The 22,439-nt window shown below is 46.7% G+C and overlaps 1 protein-coding gene across 3 annotated transcripts in view; it reads right to left on the reverse strand.

Moving 5' to 3' along the window:
* Positions 1 to 42: 42 nt before the first annotated feature.
* AKAP8L (A-kinase anchoring protein 8 like) overlaps positions 43 to 22,439 on the reverse strand; it is a 35,735-nt gene continuing 13,338 nt past the window's right edge. Inside the window, exons 3-15 of one of the 3 annotated variants that reach the window (XM_084759393.1) lie at positions 19,717 to 19,749; positions 19,412 to 19,469; positions 19,226 to 19,309; positions 17,380 to 17,833; positions 17,202 to 17,298; positions 17,053 to 17,123; positions 16,650 to 16,713; positions 15,676 to 15,784; positions 14,119 to 14,260; positions 13,925 to 14,030; positions 13,607 to 13,737; positions 510 to 605; positions 43 to 410 (exon numbers count right to left, since the gene is read on the reverse strand). In XM_084759393.1, coding sequence (XP_084615519.1) covers positions 117 to 410; positions 510 to 605; positions 13,607 to 13,737; positions 13,925 to 14,030; positions 14,119 to 14,260; positions 15,676 to 15,784; positions 16,650 to 16,713; positions 17,053 to 17,123; positions 17,202 to 17,298; positions 17,380 to 17,833; positions 19,226 to 19,309; positions 19,412 to 19,469; positions 19,717 to 19,749 — 1,739 coding nt within the window. In that variant the 3' untranslated portion in view covers positions 43 to 116. Of the gene's footprint in view, positions 411 to 509; positions 606 to 13,606; positions 13,738 to 13,924; positions 14,031 to 14,118; positions 14,261 to 15,675; positions 15,785 to 16,649; positions 16,714 to 17,052; positions 17,124 to 17,201; positions 17,299 to 17,379; positions 17,834 to 19,225; positions 19,470 to 19,716; positions 19,750 to 22,439 lie in introns of all 3 variants that reach the window. The other 2 variants (XM_084759394.1, XM_084759392.1) reach the window with 2 other exon arrangements.

The following is a 22,439-nucleotide window of genomic DNA, read 5'->3' on the forward strand; positions in this document are numbered from 1 at the left end:
TCCAGGGGCCCTCCCTCACCACTCACAACACAAACTATGACCTGGGGTGGGAAAGTACTTTATTAAGCTGCGCTTCCAGCCTTGAGCATGCGAGCCCTGCCCGCTGTTGGTACGAGTTATGGGGCACCCCCACCGCCCTCCTCCTCGTCTTCCACATCAAGGCCCGGGATCCCACGGATCTGGCACTGCAGCGCCCCGCCCAGCAAGGGTACTGCACCCTCCTCCTCCTCCGGTGGTGGCGGAGGTGGCGGTGTTGCAGTCTCTGGGGCTGGCTCCAGGGGCACCGGGGGCTGTGCCGGCACGCCCTCTGCGTGTCCTGTCGCCTCTGATGCCCCCTCATCGAGAGCGCCACCCTCCACCTCGTCTTGTTCCTTCTCCTCCTCTGGGCTGTCGGTGAAAGGATTCTCGCCCTGTAGAGATTGATAGAGACCTTAAAGGAGTCACAAGAACACAGTGTGGGGACCAGGCTCACCCAGAGGTCAGGACGAGGGCAGTGCCTTTTGCCTCACCTTCAGATAGCGCTCCAGCTTCTTGCTAATGAGCTTGTTGTTGAGAATACTGCGGGCCACCATAAGAGAGGACTTCTTGGACTGCTCCATCATGAGCTATGGGCAGGGCAAACAGGGCTAGTGAGGCTGCTCTAACAGCCCAGCAAACACATCTAAGACTCAGGTTCACCAGTAACCGACGTACCTAACGTCTGTAAGTGCACCTTGGACATAACTGTCCTGTCACTCTGGATAACATGCAAGGAATAAGGATGTGATCTGATCTTGCTGCAATGGCCTATTCATCCACACCATATTTACTGAATGTTGAAATCTGATTTGCTTACATAGAAACTATAGTAAGTGCTGGGCCTCATAGCACAGGCAAACCAAGGCATATCCGGACTACAGAGTTCAAAGGCAACCCGGGCAACTTAGACTATGTCTCAGAAAGTCAAAGATGTCTGGGAGGCTGGAGAGAAGGCTCAGTGGTAAAAACACTTGCTAGTTTTTCAGACTCAGGTTCAAGTTCCAGCATCCACGAAGTGGCTGACAACAATCTCTAATACAGTTCCTGGGGATCTGATGCCCTCTTATGGCTGCCAGGCATCAAGCACTCGAATGGTGAGCATACAAACATGCAAGCAAAACACACAGAAAATAAAAAATAAATAAAACATGGGGGGGCGGGCAGCTGGAGATAACAGTTCAGTGATAGACTGCTTAGTATTCTTGAAGCCCCCAGTTTCAAAACACACACACACACACACACACACACACACACACACACACACACCTATTAAAAGTAAAATGTAAAAACTGTAAAGGGTCTAGCAGGATGGTCCAGTGGAAAAGGCATTTGTTAGCAAGCTTGACAAATTGAACCCAATTTTCAGGTCCCACACAGGAAAGGAGAGCGCCAACTCCTGCAAGCACTGAGGAGGAAAATAAAGAGCCCGACCTGGTCAATGAGAACATTGGTAGTGTCAGCTGCAGCAGAAGCAGAGGCAGAAAGATCAGGTGAGCCCAAAGGTTCAAGGACAGGATAGGCAAAATAGATTTCTCTTACCTACCTCTTCATACATTGGGTGTTATTTTTTGCTGTCAGATAAAAAGAATGTTTGCTTCTCTAGTGCCCTTGCCCTGTCCAACAGCAACCCTGAGTACTCTAATGTGCACACTGATAAGCCAAGCCCCCTTGGTCTCTAAATTGCCTGGCCTGCTCAGGAAGATTTCTTTGAACAGTTACAGTAAACAAATGATCTAAGTATTTCCCAGGTCTCATCATTTGTTTTTCGAATTTAAACTTTTTAGAATTTAATACACAATATGAAGCAGGCACACAACTTTCTTTTCCACAAATTTATAAAATGCACCAGTATTTTCCTAGTAAACTCAAATATAGGTCTCTAATCCTAGTCTTTTGTTATTTGGTTTGGTTTTACTATTTATATATTTTTGTTTTTCAAGACAGGGTTTCTCTGTGTAGCTCTGGCTGTCCTAGACTCATTTTGCAGACCAAGTTAGCCTCGAACTCACAGAGATCCACTTTCCCTTGCCTCCCAAGTGCTGGGATTAAAATCGTGCGTCATCACTGCTTGTCAATCCTTTTTTTTTTTTTCTTTAAAATAAAATTTAAATCCAGGACTAAGGATATAACTTGGTAGAACAATGGCATAGCATGTGCAAAACCCTGGACTTGATCTTAGTGTACACACACACACACACACCCCTCCATAAGGGCTCTGAGAACAAATTTTCCTCTCAGTAATTTGATGGCTAAACGTAAGCCAACATTAGGTTTTTAATCCACCTTTATTTATCCTTGATGAATTACTCATTATTCAACTATAAGGTTCTTTCCCAGGTCCCGATGGAGGTTAGTATAATACCAGATTGCTTTCTGAAACCCAAAGAGATTCACCAGCACCTCCTGGCCCTACCTGCACTAACACCAAATTAAGCAAATGCTGAGTTCTGAGACATACTGGGATCTTGCTAGACTCTAGGTGCTCTGTTTTATCACTGGCTAGCATCAGCTCTTTTGTATTAAGTTGTATTGGCTTTGCAGTTAAGTTTTAATATCTGCTAAGTTGCTGAGCTCACAACTGCCCTTTGTGTATTTTTGGCCCCTGTTAGACATGCTTTTTTTTTTTTTTTTAATCTTAAATCCCATACCCATTCCACTAACTTTGAAATCATTTTGCTATAATCGTTCAGCTTATAGGTGTACACCACCATGCTTGGCAAACCTTTTCATCTTCAATAGTAAACTAATCTATAATTTTATATTGGTATTATCTTTATCTGATTTTTGGAATTAAAATTTAAAAGACACTGGGCGAGGTGGTACACGCCTTTAATCCCAGCACTTGAGAGGCAAGTAGGTGGATTTCTGTGAGTTTGAGGCCAGCATGGTCTACACAGTCCAGACTAACCAAGGCTATACAGAAAAACCCTGTCTGTGGGGGTGGGGGTGGCATGGGGGGGATTTAAAAGGCTTCATAAGGCCAGGCACAGTGGCATGCATGCCTGTGATCCCAGCACTCAGGCCAGCCTGGTCTAAACAGAGAAACCCTATCTAGAGGCAGAGGCATGGAAACTTAAAGGCCAGCCCAGGTTACATAATCCCAGCACTCAAGGAGACAGAGGCAGGCGGATCTCTGTGAGTTCAAGGGCAGCCTGATCTACACAGAGAAACCCTATCTTGAAAAACCAAAAAATAAAAATATAAATAAATAAATAAATAAATAAATAAATAAATGCTTCATGGGCTGGTGTAGTAGGCAGATGCCTGTAATTCTAGCACTTGGAAAGTAGAGGCAGAGGCACTGAGGCTTAAAGGCCAGCGCAGGCTACATAATCCCAGCACTCAGGGAGACAGAGGCAGACAGATCTCTGTGAGTTCAAGGCCAGCCTGGTCTAAGTCCAAGACAACCAAAGCTACATAGAAAAACCCTGTCTTGGAAAAAGAAAAACCAAAAAGAAGTGGAAGTGGTGGCGTGTGTTTATAATCCCAGCACAGGAAAGGGGAGACAGGCTGGTCCCTGGGACTTGGTAGACATCTAACTTAGACTACTTGGTGGGCTCCAAGCCACTTAAGCAAAGGTCAAAGAAAGAAGAAAGGGAGGGAGAGGCTCATAGGAACTGAAGAATGACGTCCTAGGGTTGTCATCGAGTCTCCAGAGCACACTGTATATCTGTGCAAGCATATTCATACATTCACCCTCCCCCAACACTAACACACAGACACTCACCACAAAACAAACCGGAAGCCTAAAATTTTAGTAACAGTGGACAGACTTTTAGCATGGCTGACTGTGGGGGTCTGGGGATCCACTCGCTAATGAAACTAATAAAACTTAAAAACAAAACCTATCATTTGAAGTCTTTGGAAATGTCCCAAAGGACAAACAGTAGATGGAGAAATGCTCAATAAAGAAAAGATACTTTGCTGGGCGTGGTGGCGCACGCCTTTAATCCCAGTACTCGGGAGGCAGAGTGTGGTGGATTGATATGAGTTCGAGGCCAGCCTGGTCTACAAAGTGAGTCCAGGACAGCCAAAGCAACAGAGAGAGACCCTGTCTCGAAAATAACCAACAATAACAACAGATACTTTGACCAGTGACAGCAACAATTGCATATTTCTTCCTGCCCTTGCTACCTATTGCTGAGGCCCAGTTCTAGATGCACAGATAATAGCTTAGACACAAAAGCCAAGGCTTGCCTTAGGGCACAACATGCTAAGAATATAGGGGCTGACATATTCTTGGCCTGTTCATAAAGGGAAGTGCCCAGGATATGGGGGGGGGGGGCTATGCCAGTTTACATGCCCTCATCTCTTTCTAAAAGCTGAGGGTGGCACAAAGAAGTGCCTCTTTGTCTTCATTCTTCTAGCCTCGGCTCAAATTCTGCCTTGGGTGAACTCTCTGTATTTCCCCAAAGGAATGGATTTATCCCCAAGAATGAAGGTTAAGATGAAGGAGGGCTCTCTCAAACCAACGGACAATGTGAAGAAAGGAGGCTGGAAGTTTGGAAAGTAATATAAACTCAACTAAAAGCTGGCTATGTTGCCACAAAAACAAACAAACAAACAAACAAACAAACAAACAAACAGAACAGAACAAGAGATAATAGCCTCTCTGGACTGAGACTAAATCTCAAACCAGTAATCTCAGAAACTATGCCTAGTAGAAGTCCCAAACAGGGTAAATGAGTGCTGGGATGAAGTTGGGTTGTCAATGCATGCTTGAGAAACATTCTACCCACTAAAGCCACAGCTCAGGCCAAGAGCCAGGATTTAACCAGACCACATTAAAGTGAAAGTTAAGTTCTAGGGCACTGCTAGGAACAAAAAAACAAGCTAGGAACAACAACAAAAACAAACAAACAAACAAAAAAAAAATCAACCAGAAATTAGTTCATTAGTTGGCATGGCTAAGAAAGAGATAGGTGACTTAAAACCACTCTAGGTGATTCTCAGTATCTCAAAGTAGCAGTAACATGCTGATGGTTTCCTGCCTCAGAGGACAACATTTGCTAGGGATCGCTAGCAGATACCTCACTGAAGAATTTGGCTTATCCTGGGAATGTAGCTTAGCGGGAGAGTGCTTGTCTAGAATGTACAAGGCCTGGAGACTAACTCCAACACCCATACAAAGGAGGAGGAAAAAAATTGGCTAGTCATTAAACACACATTAATAAGTTGCTGCATATGTGCTCAGAGGGGTCAGTCATGATGTGTTTCTAAGACGTCTAGATTATGAGTTATTCAAAGGAAACTGATCCATATTCAAAATTACAAAACTAAACTAAAAACAGCAGACAGGAAGCAATGCTTGACGGTGACTGGGTGACAGTCTGTTCTCTGTAGACCAGGCTGTCCTTGAACTCAGGGACCCACCTGCCTCTGTCTCCCAAGTGCTGGGGTTACAGGCATGCAGGACCATTATCCTAAATAGTTTTTCTTACAGTTATCTGACAGTGTTTTCTTATGTAACTAAACAATACGTTGAGTACTCATTCACCAAAATGGGTGCCACCACTGCCTGGCTAGAGAGATGGCTCAGAGGTTAAGAGCACTGCATATTCTTCCAAAGGTCCTGAGTTCAATTCCCAGCAACCACATGGTGGCTCACAACCATCTATAATGTAATCTAGGGCCCTCTTCTGGCATGCAGTTGTACATGCAGGCAAAACATTGTATACATAATAACCAACCAACCAACATTTAAAGGCCAGGTGTGGTGGTCCATGCCTTTAGTCCCAGCACTCAGAAGGCAGAGACAGGCGGATTGATGTGAGTTCGAGGCCAGCCTGGTCTACAAAGTGAGTCCAGGACAGCCAAGGCTACACAGAGAAACTCTGCTTGGTAAAGATTGTAAGCTTTGTCCCAGGTGAAAGCCGTCTTGGCGGGCTTTGTCCCTTGGAAACACCACGGATAGACTGACCTGAGCCATCCTGGGTCTGAAATTCAGGAAGTGGACTGGGGGACTCTAGCCGGGTTATTGTGTTTCTAATCAAACATCGATGGGGGCAGGGATCCTGACCCAGACTGGCCATTGCACACCCAAGAAAAACACAGGCGGAGCAGAGAGAAGACTACATCTTTTGGAGCAGGATCACACGTGGATTTAGGGAGAGACCAGCTTACAAGCCAGACCAACGTGTAGGCCAAAGACACCTGGGGGTCCGTCCAGTGGAACACATACCAAAAGGTTTACTCTTGTTTCCCTTTAACCCTTTTTCCTTCTTGTGTAAGATTGTTAGATTGTATAATAAAGTCTAATTGTTTAAAAAAACACAGCCAACAACCAACCAAACCAAACCAAACCACATTTAAAATGGGCTTGGAAGTAGAGGCAGGCAGATATGTGAGTTTGGGGCAGCTTAGTTTACACAGCAAATTCCAGGCCAGCCAAAGGTACAGAGTGAGACAATGTCTTCAAAAGCCAAAATGAGCCAAATAAACAAAAAAATGAAAAAAAAAAAAAGTATCAACAAAGATGTAGTAATATCTTTTTATAAAAGTACAACTAAATCTTAAAGTTGAGAAGTGTTAACAGAAACAAAACATTCACCAGAAGGGTTCAACAGCAGATGTAAACTGAACAATCAGTAAGCCTGTAGGTCAAAAGTATCATAAAACAGGGTCCTACTCTTATCCCTCCTTCTACTGAAAGGGACCAGAGGCTTGACAGTGGGGATTTGACTTACTCTTGTTTGTTTGTTTGATGGTGGGCACATGTGGAGATCGGAGGGCAAATTCCAGGAGTGAGTTCTCCCAACACGTGAGTCCCAGGAATCAAATTCAGCAAGAGCCTTTATCTGCTGAGCAATCTTGTTGGCCCAACAGTGAGGATTTAAGGAGAGGGCAGATACTGACCTAGGAACACTCACTCTGTTTTCCCCTCTGGTTATACTTCCTTCCTTCTGAAGTAGCCTGGAGTCTTTCTCTCAACAGTTAGTGTATCTCAGATAAGATGAGGACCCAAAACTGACCCTAAACAAGATACCTTCTTGGCACCAACATGGCAGATCCTGAGGTAATGGCCTGTCATGGTCAGACCAGGAGGATATTGACTATGGAAGTTCCTAATGCTTGCTTTTGTTCATCTTTCCTGTTTGAAACCAAGACTGCTGTAAGCATGTTTGTCCACAGCAGGGTACTCAGACTGTTAATAAAACTTCATTTCTGCCTTTACCACTGTTTGTCTCTTTGATTGGCTTCCCAGGACAACTGGCTGAGCCTCAACTATTGAAATTCTGTGTGCCTGGGACTTTTGTTCTAACTCAGGCAACAATTATACCATCTAAAGAACGAGAGAGAGAGAGAGAGAGAGAGAGAGAGAGAGAGAGAGAGAGAGAGAGAGAGAGAAGAACAGTCAAGAAAAATGAATAGTCTCGGACAGCAAAGTTATTCCATATAATGTATAATGACAGAATAAGAATAAGAAAAAGGAGCTGGGCAGTGGTAGCACACGCCTTTAACCCCAGCACTCGGGAGGCAGAGGCAGGTGGATCTCTGAATTCGAGGCCAGAACAGCTAAGGCTACACAGAGAAACCCTGTCTTGAAAAACAAAACAAAACAAAACAAAACAAACAAAAAACCAAAAAAAGAAAAACAAAACAAGAATAAGAAAAAGGAACAGAAAAAAAGGCTGAAAGCGTCCCAAGACCGAGGAAAGCTTTAATTTACACAAGAAGCCCAAGTAGAACAAATATAGAGACCCAGAAAGGATGCACCATAACTCACACCACTAAAAGCCCAATATAAGAAAAAAGCTTGAAAGCAACAAGAGAAAAATAGATCTCCAATTATAAACTGATGTCTCATCAGACAGGTGAAGCCTGAAGACAGTGCGAACACAACAGAAATGCTTTAAGAAACCAACTGTCACCTTGGCCCTGGCTGGTCTGGAACTGACAATACAGACCAAGCCGGCCTTGAACTCAGGGAGTTCCTGTCTGTGCCTCCTAAGTGCTTGGATTAAGGGACTGTGCTATCATACCAGTCATACTTTGAAAAACACCACTGAAAGTTAAGAAAGATGAAAACAACAAGAACCAAAAAACCCAAAATAACAGAAAAAGACTCGTAACCATCAATTAGAAAATACTAAAGACTAACACTCTGCCCACTGCAGCAAGAGGTGACAGAAAACAATGTTTTGAGGTAATAAGACTTCCCCAACTCATCTAAAAACGCAACATAATTCTATCAGAATACCAGCTTGGCTTTTCAGAGAAAATGATAATCCCAAAACCAAAGAACATGTAGTAACAGAATCAGTCTTGAAAACAACGTTAGACACCACACCTTCCGAATTTAAATTTAATCATAAGGCTTCAGTTACCAGATAAGATAGACAGAACAAGTTGCAGCACATAGGCAGAAACACATAGATTATTTCTAGTTTGAAGTTAGCACAAACTGCAGAGGGAGAACTCACGACAGCAAATAACCAAGTCCCTTGTCCAATCTTCCCCCCAAAAGAACCAACAACAATGGGATGGAACTCAAGAGTCCAGAAATAAACCCAGACAGTTATAGTCAACTGACTTTCTACATGGGACAAAGGTCATTTACCAGGGGAAAGAACTGTCTTTCAAGTGGTACTAGGATAACTGGGTATCCACATGTAAAAGAATGAAATTAGATCCTGACCTCATATGATAAAATAATTAAATGGATTAAGGCCTAATTGTAAAATTTGAAACCAGAAAACTCTAGGGATAAGCACAGTGGCTCACACCTGGAATATCGCACTCAGGAGGCAGAGGCAAGAAGACTAACACAAGTTCAAAGCTAGTCTCTCTACACAGCAAGTTCTAGGTCAGCCAGAGACACAACAGAAGTGAGAACCCCATCTCAAAAAGGGGGAGGGAGACCTTAGTTTAATACATTTTTTTATAATAACACCCTAACCATAACAATAAAAGGTAAAATAGAAAAAAAAAGAGGTTAAAATAGAGTGGATTTTTATCAAAATTAAACTATTGGCTTGGCTGTGAGAGTGCATGCCTGTAATCCAAATACTCAGGTGGCTGAGGCAGGAAGATCTTTAGTTCCAGGCCACTTAGGGGCAGCCAAGCAAGCTCCAGACTAGGCTGACCTACACTATGAGATCATATCTCAAAAAAACAAACAAACAAACCAGCTGAGGATGTTCTCAGTGGTAAAATGCTTGCCTTTATGTACAAGGTTGTAGGTTTGTCTCAACTCTAGCACTGTAAAACAGACAAGTAAGAAAGCAAACAAAAAAAATTTTTTTAAGAGGCTGGAGAGATGGCTCAGGGGTTAAGGGCACACATTGCTTTTTCATAGGACCTGAGTGTGTTCCTAGTATTTACATCAGGTGGTTCACAACCACTTGTAGCTCTAGCTCCAGGGGGATCTGATGCCCTCTGTCTTCCACAAACACCTGCATTCACATGCTTGCTCTCGTGTATCTCGTCCCCTGCCCCCCCCCCAATAACGTTTAAAGCCAGGCACTGGTGGCCTTTAATCCCATCACTAGGGAGGCAGAGGCAGGTGGATTGCTGTGAGTTTGAGGCCAGCCTGGTCTACAAAGCGAGTCCAGGACAGCCAGGGTTACACAGAGAAACATGTTTTGAAAAACAAAAACAAAACAAAAGAAAAAAGTTACACTATAATGCAGACATTCTATTTCTAGGTATATGGCCAAGAGAAATAAAAATATGCCCACACATTAACTTGTAAATAAATGTTCCCAAGACAATTATTCATTATAGCCAAAAGAAGGAACCAACCTAAAGGCCTAAGAGCAGCTACATTGTCAACCTGTGGGTGGTAACTCCTAGGGGTGTGTGTCAAATGACCCTTTGACAGGGGCCACATATCAAATGTCCAGCATATCATAATATGATTCATAAAAATAGCAAAAATACAATCATGAAGTAGCAACAAAAATAATTTTATGGTTAGGGGTAACCACAGCATGAGGAACTGTATTAAAGATTTGCAGCATTAGGAAGGTTGAGGACTACTGTCTAAGAGGGTGAGTAGATTTAAAACAAATAAAAAATAGTATATTTAAACACTATATTAATTCATACAAAGGATGAAGTTGATACATACTATCTTGCTCACAGTGAAAGAGCAATCATAAACCATGTGCTATGTGACTATTTATAAGCAGTGGCAGATATAGGCAAATACACAGTAAACTGGAAGCTCCCTTGGACCAGCATTTTATGAGAAGTTAGGGGTGGGTAACAGCTAACATTTTCTATAGTTGACTATGGTATGGTTACAGAACTCTGTGGTCTAAGGGATCAACTCAAAACCACTGAATCCTAATTAAAAAAAAAAAGTGTGTCTGGCCAGTTGCAGTGGTGCACTCCTGTTACCCTAGCACTTGAAGAAGCAGGGGCAGGTGGATCTCTGTGAGTTTGAGGCTAGCCTGGTCTACAAACTGAGTCCAGGACAGCCAAGGCTACACAGAGAAACCCTGCCTCAAAAAAATAAAATAAAGGGGGCTGGAGAGATTACTCAGTGGTTAAGAGCACTGGCTGCTCTTCCAGAGGTGCTGAGTTCAATTCCCAGCAACCACATGGCAGCCCACAACTGTCTATAACTCCAGTTCTAGAGGATCAGACACCCTGTCCCAGGCATACATGTAGGTAAAACACCAATGCAAATAAAATAATTATTAAAAAATAAAAAATAATAAAATGTGTCTGCTGTGAATGTATACAGTGTACGTACATGTGTATACTTGTTCCTGCATATGCACATATATGCAGAAGCTAAAGACTTTGGGCATCTGTCTTCATTACTCTCCACCTTTTTTTCTTCTTTTTTGATTCAGGATCTCTCACTGAACCTGAAGCTCATCAATTTATCTAGAATGGCTGATCAGAGAACTTTAGGAATCTACCTGTCTTTGTGTCCCTGAGACCTGAGATATTATATGTGTAAGAAGCCAAGACAGGCTGTTTTCATAGTGTTATACAAATGAGACTAGCTGTCTCAAACTTTTACTACCATGGATTCTCCACCATGATAGACTGCACCTTTGAACTGTGACTCCAAATAAACCCTACCTTCTTTAAGTTGTTTTAAGTGGTCAGGTAAGTTGTCACAGCAATGAGAGAAGTTTCTACTCTAATTACCACTCCCTCACCCCTTCTGACATTGTCTAATGTAGTTCAGGCTGTACTTGAGCCTGTAATCCTTCTCAGTCTCTCCAGCACTAGGACTACAGGCATATACCACCAACTCGATAAACAGTACCTTTGTTACTGCTGTTATGACAGGGTCTCACTCACTATGCAGCCCTCAAAGGCCTGGAACTCACAGAGATCCACCTGCCTCTGCTTCCCAAGTGTTGAGATTTAAGGCATGTGCCACCAGATTGGCTAAAGTGTACATTGTAAAACAGATACATTATGACAGTGCTGTTGTTATCACTACTGATGTATGACAATTAAAATTTAGTGATCAGGTACCAAAATATTAGTATATGGAAGCATTCAAGTCCTCCTCTTGTCTGAAGCATACTTTTTTCTTTTTTTAAATAGAGCTTTACTCTGTAGCTCAGGTGGACTTGCAGCTAACAGCCTTCTGTCTCAGTCCCCCAAGTGCTGGGATTATAGGTGCAAGTCACCATCATGTCTGACTAGTCTGGAACTTTCAACTGTAGTATTTAAACTGCATTAAAATTGCCTTACCTGCAATTTTATCAAAGGCAAAATCTCTATGTCAATTCTCACTTCATATTTTTTTTAGCTATTGTTAATTTTTCCTATACTATTAATATCACGTACTTGCCATTGTCTGCAATCTTTTCTCATGAACCAGACTCAGAGCTCGCTTAACAAGAAGGAATTTATGCCTGGTACTAGAAACCTAGCCAACTACCCAGGGCCAGGGAAGTCATGAATCTTGAAACAGAACCTACAACAACCACTTTACTAAAACAGCATCACCCCAAGCTACATTCCAAATATTTGTCCTAATCCCCACCAATAAGTACAGTCCTCACTCCTCATCAAGGTAACTTTTATAAAAGTCAGAGACCATTACAGACAAGCACAACCAATCAAAATGCAGTTGTGGAGCCCAGTTCCAACAGATGCATACATACTGATATAACACAACTCTTGATTCTAAGACTCAGGAATTATTGAGGAAAAAAGACTGAAAAAAAATTTAAGAGCCGGAGGAACAGGGAGTTTGCTGCGAGACTGTATCTTCTAGAAACACCCATGAAGTCTTATAACATGGTTGCCTAAACACTACTTGAACAAGGACAGGATGAAACCAATAGATGTGCTAAGGCAAAGGGGGAGACTCAAGAGGCTGCAACCCAGAGAGCAACCTCAGAGTGCTGAGACTGGGAGAAACAGTCTTCCCCAGGGAAGAGTATTCCATTTTAAGATCAGCTCTGAAAACATAAGCGTGAAGTATCATTACACAGACTGAGCAGATTGCATTTCTCTGTTTAGGAATACACAAACATACACATATATGTTCTCATCTATAACAACTACTAAAGAAAAAGAAGCCATGAATTTGAAAAAGAGCAAGGCAGGGAGGCACATGGAGGATTTGTAGGGAGAAAAGCAAAGGGGAAATTATATAATTATAAGCTCAAAAAATACAAACAAACAAACAAAAACCCAACACATACTGGGACTGCAGGGATGGCTCAGCAGTTAAGAGCACTGGCTGCTCTTCAGATGACCAGAGTTCAATTCCCAGCATCCACATGGCAGCTCACAACTGTAACTCCTGTTCCTGGGGATCTGACATCCCCACACAGACATACATGCAATAACAAACACCAATGTATATTAAAAACAAAAAACAAAAGGCCTGGAAGACAAGGAACAATGTACTTATGTTCTTACCAAATGTGCTTCTTTCCCTGCGTCAAATATCACACACACCGTCTATCCACAATCCTAACAGTACCACTGTCTACTCAGTTCCCAGGAACTGGAATCACCCAAGGCTCCTGCTTCCTCCACAGGCCAATGTCCTGTTCCTACATTTCACCAGTATTCTTCTTCTTCACTCCCAAGGTCATTCTTACCCACACGGCCTGAGACCAGCTCCCTGCATTCTTCACGGCAGCTAGCTCTGGTTCATCATTAGCTCTAATACTTTTTTTTTCTTAATATGGTTTTTCAAGTCAGGGTTTCTGTGTGTAGCGCTGGCTATCCTGGCTTTATTTGTAGACCAGAGTGGTCTTGAATGCACAGAGATCCACCTCCCTCTGCCTCCCAAGTGCTGAGATTAAAGGCGCGCACCACCACGCCCGGCATCTCTAATACTTTTATCTGACTCCTTGAACACTGCCGATGACAGAAGCAAACCTCTGAAGTGTAATTCCTTTCTCTCTTCCAGCCACACCAGTACGGTTTGTTGGTCTCTGACTTCTGAAACCAATTTAGCTGTTGATCCTTGTGTATATGAAGGTCCCATATCCCAAGGCACTCACTGAAAGTCCAGCTCAATGTCACCTCTATCAAACAGTCTGCATGTATCTCTCTGGCCTTCCTTCTCGCCTCTCCCTCCCTCCCTCACAGTCCCTCATGGGCGAGCAGAGGCTATAATCCAAAAGAGGACAACTGGGCCCTAGCTCACCCTGCGGTTCCGGTTGTGATCCACAGTCTTGAGATGCTTTTGGATGATTCCAAACTGCATGGGGATGAAGAGGTCACAGGCTGCACAGTGGGCTGCCTCTACTTTCTTCACAAAATGCTCCATAGCAATTTCTGTTGGGGGCAGAAGAAAGAAAGCAGTAATCACTGGTCTCAGGTGCCAAAGACATCAGGCTAACTTAACTTTCCCGCCACGTCTACATGAGCCTGAGACTGGGCGAGCACTGAGAAGCAGAGAAGGGCAGGCCACACTAGAGGCCTACCTGGTGGCAGCCATCCTAGTGGGACGGACCCTCCTCACCTTGGGTCAGATCTTGGTCTCTGTAGATTTGTTGAATCAGACCATCAAGGTCCTCCACAGTTTTTCGGAGCTCTTCTGTCTTCTTGGTCTTGTTGGTGACATATTCCTATCAGAGGCACAGATGTTTGTGTCAGCTGCCCACTGGTCCCAGAGACTAGAGAAATTAGTAGCAGATGTGCTGCTTAGGAACTTACCTGCAGGAAGTCAGCAGTCTGCTTGGGAAGCTTGGTGCCTACATATTTGAAGTGCTCCTTGTGGAACTTGCTGTCAAGGTGGCTACCCATCTCGTCCTCATAGAAAGTCCGGTATTTACAGAGAGAACACACAAACTGGATCCTGCCACAGGAGGGAAACAAGAGGCTGAGGCTGCAAGGGTCCTAGGAAATGTTACCGCTACTTCACCCAACCCAGGTACAGGCCTTGAAACAGGCCTCACTCTCAGTACAGTCCCAGCAGAGGGGTAGGCTGGGACTGTTAGGGCCAGGAGCAGAAGGGGACAGTCTGTCGGCTGCAGTTACAGCAACGTAGGGGACAGGGGAAGAACTCTTCCTTCCCACAGGCAGGAGGCTGAAACCCAAGGCAGCTGCTGCTACAACACGCAAAGAGTCGCTGGAAGGTTGTCGGAGGGCCTCTCTACCAAGGCTGGGCAGGAGCTTGTGCATTTGGCCCAGCTGGGGACCAGAAGGAAAGATGCCCTGGCGAGAGCCAGGAGGGCCTGAGGTGTAGAATAGAGTACGCAGTCCCGAGGCAGTGCCTGAAAAGGTGCTGCATCTTCCTTCTGGGGTCTGCGGGACTCAAAGGCCCTGCCCATCCTCTGCTCAGAATGCCTGGGGGTGGTGCCAGGAGGGATGGGAGGCAGCAGGCCTGGGCACCTGCTGCCTCATCTTCCTCTTCCAAGAAGAGACCAGTCTGAGCTGGAAGGAGGGCGCCTGCCTGGCCTGCCAGAGGGCAGCCTGGAATCACTGGGCGAGGTGCTCTGTCTAGGCCTCGTGTCCACAGCAGAAGCCTGGGGTCTAGGGCCTGGGCTGGAACAGGCCACCGTGGCAAGGGGCGGAGGCCAGCCGCCACCGAGGCCTCGGGGCGGGTCCCTACCTCTGCCGGACGTCCTTATCTGGGCCACGGGGTCAGCTTTGTCTGAAGAGCCCAGGGGCCGGGCGCCGGCGAGGCTGAGTGGAAGGTCCAGCAAGAGCAAGAGTCTGAGGCGGAGGAGGCAAGCGCCAGTGCGGGAGCCCTGAGGGCAGACAGACCCGACCAAGGGGCGTGAAGGGCTCAGCCACAGACAGGCCCGGCCTGAGAGGGCCGGTGGGCAGGGCCAACAGCAGACCCAGAGGCTGCCATAGCCCACAGGTGCTGTCATCTCTCCTGGGCACCGCGGTGGCCTCTTGGCAGCTAGCTGGGGTGGCACAGGCGCCTTGGACCTTGAGTCTCTGATGAGCTGGCCCCCTCCCTCAGGGGCATCAGGCCCCCTGCGCACCTCAGGGCTTGTGTGCTGAGTGACCTAGTGCTGGAACTTCTGGGCAATGGTGCTGAGCAGTGCCAGGTCTCAGGCCACAGATGGCAGCAGTCACCAGGTGGCCACAGAGGGACGGGGGGACGAGTCAGGACTTGGGAGCTGGGCCTGGCAGGAAGCAGGGTCCATGCACAGCAGAGCAGGTGGTGATTCCCAAGGAAGGTCAGTGGGCGGCGAGATGGCCCTGCTTTCCTGGTGGCAGCCCCAGAGCGAGGCACAGGGATGGAGGGAAGACAGTTACCTTTCCACCATACGGTCTCGCTGCCGCTTTTTCTGCTTGTCTTGGCTCTTCTTGCTTGCCTGCAACTTGCGCTTGGCCTGGCTGCTCTCATCCTGGGTGGTTAGGGCCCCTGTGGTAACAGAAAGGCAGGGTTACTAGCAGGACCCTAAGAGAATAGACCCTGTGGCCTGTGGCTGAATCGCCCGCTGTCCACTCCAGAGGGTCCATCTGAGAGCAGCTGTATACATAAAGCCTCAGGCCACGAGCAGGGCTGGGTGCCCTGGGCTGAGCAGGAAGTAGATTTGGCTTAGGCACCAGGAGAGGGGGAACACGTGCTGACCCCTCTATTTTCTGGAACACCCTCACTCTCTGCAGAGTGGATGCAGAGAAGCTGGAAGGCTAAGACAGGCTGTCTTGGTGGGAACACAAGTGTGTTCGGAGGGACTGGGCGGCGGGATGTAGGGAGGCCGTTCACATGGCCCTGCCCACCCCCCACCGGGCACCGCGGCAACAGTGGGCTGAGGCTGGATGTACTGTTAGGTACCTGCTGGCGCTCATCACTCAGGTGGGGGGACACGGACTCCCAACAAGGGCTGGAGAGGCGCTAAGGGAGAGGACACGCAAACCAGAGCCGTAAAAACTGCACCAAGGGTCCCAGCTCGGACACCAGCCACTGAGCACTTGGAACTGTGTGTTACTGAGGGGCCAAGGGGTGTGTGTGCCAGGGGCTCCCCACACTTTTGCTTGCTGCCCCCACCTGAAGGCAAAACCAAAGTGCTACACTGGGGGCCACACCATCCACAACCTCCGCCTAGGAAAAACAGAGGCAGGCTGGGAGGGCTCAGAGGAAGAAGCCCTGCTTGCACATACCCAGTCCCATAAGGAAGGTCCCCAGCCGGCCATTTTCTGCTACAACCCTGCCCTCAGCTGAAGCCCTCCCACTACAGGCACCTGGAAGAGTCTCCCCAGTACCTAGGCACCCCTGAAAGACTCACCTTTCTCTGAATCGTCTTTGCCTTCTTCTCTCCCATCCTCTTTTCCCTCCTCGTCCTCTCCTTCCTAACATACAATTTTAAAACTCAACTTTAAAAAGGGCACAGTGACTTATACTGGCTCTAAAGGGTTAAGGGCCAGAACTGGGAGCGTTAGACCTTCCCACCACCTGGGACACGGATGCCTGCATCCCCCCATTTCTCACAAGGAAACACACTGCTAGTGAAGTGGTCTGTACTTTCCCCCAGATACGCAGCCTCCTTGGGCTGGCCACTCACCACCCACACATATAGGTGACAGCACATTGCCTGTGACCCATGTAGCAAAATCTGTGCTTCTTCAAGCCAGTTGTCTTTCTAGGCCCCACCTGCAGAGGACAAGAGCCTGGGGTCTAGGGTTACTTACTGCTCGGGAGCCTTTCTCCATAGTCTCAGCACTTTCAGTACCCTCTGCAGCTTCCCCCTCAGTGCCTTCATCTGCAAGGGGAAAACAGTCGTGCTCAGTCCAGGAGCCCTGAGGGGGCAAGGAGCAAGACCCCACAGTGCCTAATTTACCATTGTCTGAGTCACTGTTGTCTGAGCAGTCTGTTCTGGTAGCTTTGCTGTCTGGCTCGTCAGGACTGCCACCCTGCTTTCTCTTCTTCTTTTTGGTCTGGGCCACAAAGAAGGAGCCAAGTCAGAGATGGTAGTTATACCCTAGCAGGGGTCAGGACGGATAGGCCAGCTTACTCACCCGGAAATCGGCTGTGGTCCAGGTCTTCCAGGTCCGCCTCATCTGCTTCATGCCATTGCCAAATCCGAAGCCAAAGCGGGAGCCACCAGAGAAGGCACCCCCACCACGCATGCCCTGGAACATGCCATACTCGGGGATGATGTTCTGGGAGAAGAGGGAGGGCAGCCGGGAGGCACCAGGCATGCACTGGCCCCGGGCCCCCATGGGGTCTTCCCACATGCGCCCATAGCCCGAGGCCACTGGCCGTCCACTCCGGGCATCCCGGGCCCAGCCCTGAGCCCTTGGACCAAATGCATCTCCTCCGCGCATTCGAAACTGGTCACGGTAGGCATCATATTGGCCCTCATAGGCCATTTCCATTTCAGGGTCAAGCTCGCCATAGTCATAGCTCGACCGATAGAGGTCGCGTTCACTCAGGATGGCCCTTGAGTCACAGGCCTCATAGGAGTCATATCTGTGGAGACACATGGCAGAGCCCCATGGAGGCCCTCGGCTTCAGCTGGTCTAGCCGACTGCTCTTGCCCTGCGCTGCTCTGTCACTCCCAGTCTTACAAAAAACTCAACACAGCACCTAGGAAGGAAGCAAGACCACCTGCCTAGGACAGAGATGGTTTACCCACAGCTACAGCCCATGCTTAGGCTCACTTCCACACACCTCACAGGTCTCCAAGCCTCACAGGGAAGTATCAACAGATGCAAAAGAAGTGGCACCTGCCACTCATCCCAGGCACTGCTTCCAAGGCTCCATGCTATAGCAAGCTGCCTTGCAGCAGTGTGAGCCATGTAAGCCAAGTTTCTTGCTCTTCTCCAGGAGTCCCAGGGCTTTTCTTGATTCTCCTAGTGACCAGCCCAGCCCCTCCCTCCGCACTGTCTTCCTCATCTGTCAGTTGAAACTATCCAGCTCCCCCTTATCTTATGCTAGAACTATCCGTACCCTTCTTACTATGGCACAAGAACTCCTGAACCAAACCAAAACCAGTTCAGCCAATGACAACACATATGGGGAATCCTCTGCAGTAGGACAGAACTGAGGGTGAGGCTCAGCCCTACTACACTTACATTCAGGCAAGGGTGTGACCTGCTTGTACTTCAGTAGCCCTATCTACAAAACCAGGACAGAAATTCCCCACAGGGATGCTTTCAACAAGTACATATTTATAAGGTACCAGCAAGTGGCTCTGTGTGTGTGTGTGTGTGTGTGTGTGTGTGTGTGTGTGTGTGTGTGTGTGTCTGTGTATGTTGTAAGTGCACTGTATTTTGCCTGCATATATGCCTGTGTGAAGGTGCCCAATCTTGCAGTGCAGACAGTTGTGAGCCACTATGTGGGTGCTAGGATTTGAACCTAGGTCCTCTGGAAGAGCAGTCAGTGCTTTTAACTGCTGAGCCATCTTGCTGGCCCCATGTACTCTTACCTGCCTAACCTCTTAGATGAGATGACTTGGTTCCCATTGGTTAGTTCCAAAGGATTATCTCCCTCTTTTCACCAAACCCATTTTGCCCTGTCCTGGCAGGATGCAAAATACAAAATCTAGACAGACTATCTATCTGTCATGAAGGGAGGAGACATTAGACACTCTACTTCTGAGGAGCCATTCTGTGAGTAGTCAAGATAGGACAACTGGGGCCTGCTCTTCCCCTTGTACACAGAGGAGTTGGTCATGGGGTTTAGAGGGAGGATGACAGGTCAGAAAAGGGAAGCACAATGGACCTCACTAGGAACACAGCATTTGGGAAGCACAGAGCAAGGAGAGAGGAAGCAGACACCAAAGAGCATTCAGGAAAGATTCCAGCAGGCAGGAGTGTCAACACTGAAGAGCCTTACCCTCTAGGCAGCACCCCAACTCACCTTTCTCCACCACCTGAGCCGTACACACCTCCTTGTATCATGTCTGTCTCCAAGTGTGGCATCATATCTAAGCGCTGGTTAATTCTGGATAAAACGGAACCAGCACTGGCGCTACCCGCGGCACTGGGGTTTGCATTTGTGTCAGAGCTAGCCATGTCCCAAGAGCGTGAAGCGGCCATACCGTACCCATAGTCGGTGGTGTTATCCTGGCCATAGCCGTAGCCGTAACTGTAGTTCTCGTAGCCTGCGGTTAAAGAGACAGAAGGACAGAATGGAGGGAGCAGGGGGAAAGGAGGAGACGGCAGACAGAGACAAACATAAAAAAGGTGTTTTGCTAAAGCTGGGGGAACTCGTAGCCACTTGAGGTAGGCCCTTCTCATTCTAAGGAGGACGTCCTATGCCAGGCCCAGAGACACCCAGGTAAACCCTGCTGGCCACATGGGCAGTTAAGAGGAACAGTCCTAAGCAGATGAACATGGCCAGATACTTGCCTCTGTTTGTCCCAGGGTTCCAAGTGCCATATCCTACAGAGAGCAAAAAGAGCAGTTATTTCTACAGTAGCTTCTAGTATAACATGAACCTAGGCTTTCTACAATTTAATTAAAAATACAGTTTCTCTCAGCACCTGATTCAGTTTTGCAGGCTGTATACTGAACAGCAGCACACAAACACACTGCCCACTCCCTGCCCTGTATGCAGCTCTCTGAGGCTCTGAGTACGTGGCATTTAAGGAGCCTCCTGTTTCTAACACTCCCAGGTAATAAACTTGGCTCCTACACTCCTTCACTACAGATATTAGAAGATGACTTTCCCACTCCTGGCTAAGCACTAAAAATTGGAGGAAGAAAAGAGCTCAGAATGTCTCAGAGAAGGCAGGCTACAGTGTCTGCCTTGTACACAAACATACCAAATGTGGGTAATTATGTTTAGCAATGAGGTCTAGGGAACAAACTCAGAGATAAGAGTTTTATCTTGCACTACAAAATAAGAAATGCTGACTCACTGATGACTGACTTACCTAAGGACTGAATACACACACTGCTATATATAAAGTACATATTCACCCTGAAATCATCCTTCTGCTGTGGAACTCTGTCCTCTGCATGGCCACTGCTGTCTTAAAATTAGATCCTCCTGATACCCTCCCTGACAAGAGCAAGCCTACCTGAATTCCCATATGAAAGGGCTGAATGGCACACAAGGCTCCTTCCCTACCCAAGGACATTTGAACAGTGAATAGTTTAAGGAATTATTTGAGGAAGATTCTCTTTCTGTGATGTAGATGCCTGTAAGTTGCATGTGCTTCTAGAAGTAACCCTTTACCCATGCTCCTGTAAGTAACTCCAAGTAAATTTAGCTTCACCATGGTAGACTGGACTACAATTTTTTCCTTTAGTCAGCTATTGGTGCCACACCTAGGGTCCACACATCTGTTCCTAGTGCCACAGGAAAAGCTATGCAACATACCCTATCACCCAAGTGGAGCAGGGAAACAGACTGTCAGAACCCTGCTTTGACCGGGAGGGCCAACAAGTGCTTGAATGAGGCACCATGTAGGAGCATCAGGGAAGGACAATAAGCAGCCCCAAGAACCAAGCTGGAAACAGAGGGTCTGGGCAAGGTCAAGGCAAGTTTAGGCTACGTAGTAAGTCCCCTACTTTAAAAAGGCCTGGGGCAGCTGGACTGCACGCCTATATAATCACAACGCTTGGGAGGCAGAGGCAGGTGGATTGCTGTGAGTTCAAGGCCAGCTTGGTCTACAAATTGAGTCTTGGACAGCTAAGATAACACAGAGAAACCCTGTCAGAAGAAGAAAAGAAAAGGGAGAAAGGAGGAGGGGGAGGGGGAAGGGAAGGATGAGGAGACCACACAGAGAAATCCTATCTCAAAAAACCAAAAAAGAAAAGTAGGGCTGGAGAGATGGCTCAGTGGTTAAGAGCACTGCCTGCTCTTCCAAAGGACCCGGGTTCAATTCCCAGCACCCACATGGCAGCTCACAACTGTTTGTAACACCAAGATCTGACACCCTCACACCAATGCACATAAGTTAAAATTAAATAAAATATTAAAAAAAAAAAAGAAAAGAAAAGTAGCAGCCCAGGGGTCAGAAGCAGGAGGATTCAAGGCCATTATGATCTACGCAGGAAGTTCCAGCCTATGAGACTCTGTTTCAGATTTTTCAGACTCTCAAAAACAAAACAAAACACTTGGTATGTGGGAGCATGCTTGTCAGCACAACTCTTAGCTTGAAAAAAAAGTCTTTGAAAGAACAATCTGGATCATAAACTAAATACACTCTGAGTCTTATCACATGTAGTAAAAATTCATTCCTTTAGGAGAACTAAGTCCAAAGGTGCAAAAACCACATGAGAATTGAGGGTCAATGGGATCCCCCAGAGGGAACACGGTAGAACAGATGCCCACTTTGCTAGCACTTCTGGTGAAAACCTCCTAGTGCATGCTATCTCTGCTCCCATGACAGACAAACCATACTCATCCTTGGGCAGGAAAGCAAACCACAGTGAGAAGACAGCACAGTGAATGAAAGGGAAACTAAACAAACTAAACAGAGACCATCTGCATTTGGGCTGTGCACAACAAAATGGGAGAATGATGAAAACCAGGTAAGAAATTAGACAAGACTGCTATATATAATAAACTGTGGCATAAAAGCTTGCAAAGCTTTTTCCCACCCTTGTCAGGATGGGAAAGCCAAACCATGTGTCTATACAACCAGTAACTCAGATAAAATGAACTACTAGATGCTGTCAATGCTGGAATGCTGCTTGCTGTTTACAGAACATATGAAACAGAGGGCCTTATAAGAGTGATATAGGAGCCATTTCCACAGGCAAGAAAGAAGGTCAGCAGAGCCGCAAGGAGAATCAAGAGCCTGTCCACAAGGCTGGTTGCCAGCATCAGAAACAGTGGACACCAGCTCTCATGAAGGCTGGACAGGGAACCAAGAACAAGCACACTAGGACTCTCTTGTGGGGCAGGCGCTAAGAGTCATCCAGGCTTGGGTACCAAGAAGCCACCAGAATCAAGTAAGGAAAAACAAGGGAAGGCAGTGGGAGTGAGCTAGTGGATAACTTTACATTTCAAGGATAGGCAAATGGCCTCCTGTGACTAGACTGCCACCAGCTATCAAGCAAAGGTCTGTAATCCCATTTACTTGCAAGGATCACAAGTTCAATGCCTTCCTGAGCCACAG

This window comes from Acomys minous (assembly GCF_964271855.1).
Source record: "Acomys minous genome assembly, chromosome: 15".
Classification (NCBI taxonomy): Eukaryota; Metazoa; Chordata; class Mammalia; order Rodentia; family Muridae; genus Acomys; species Acomys minous.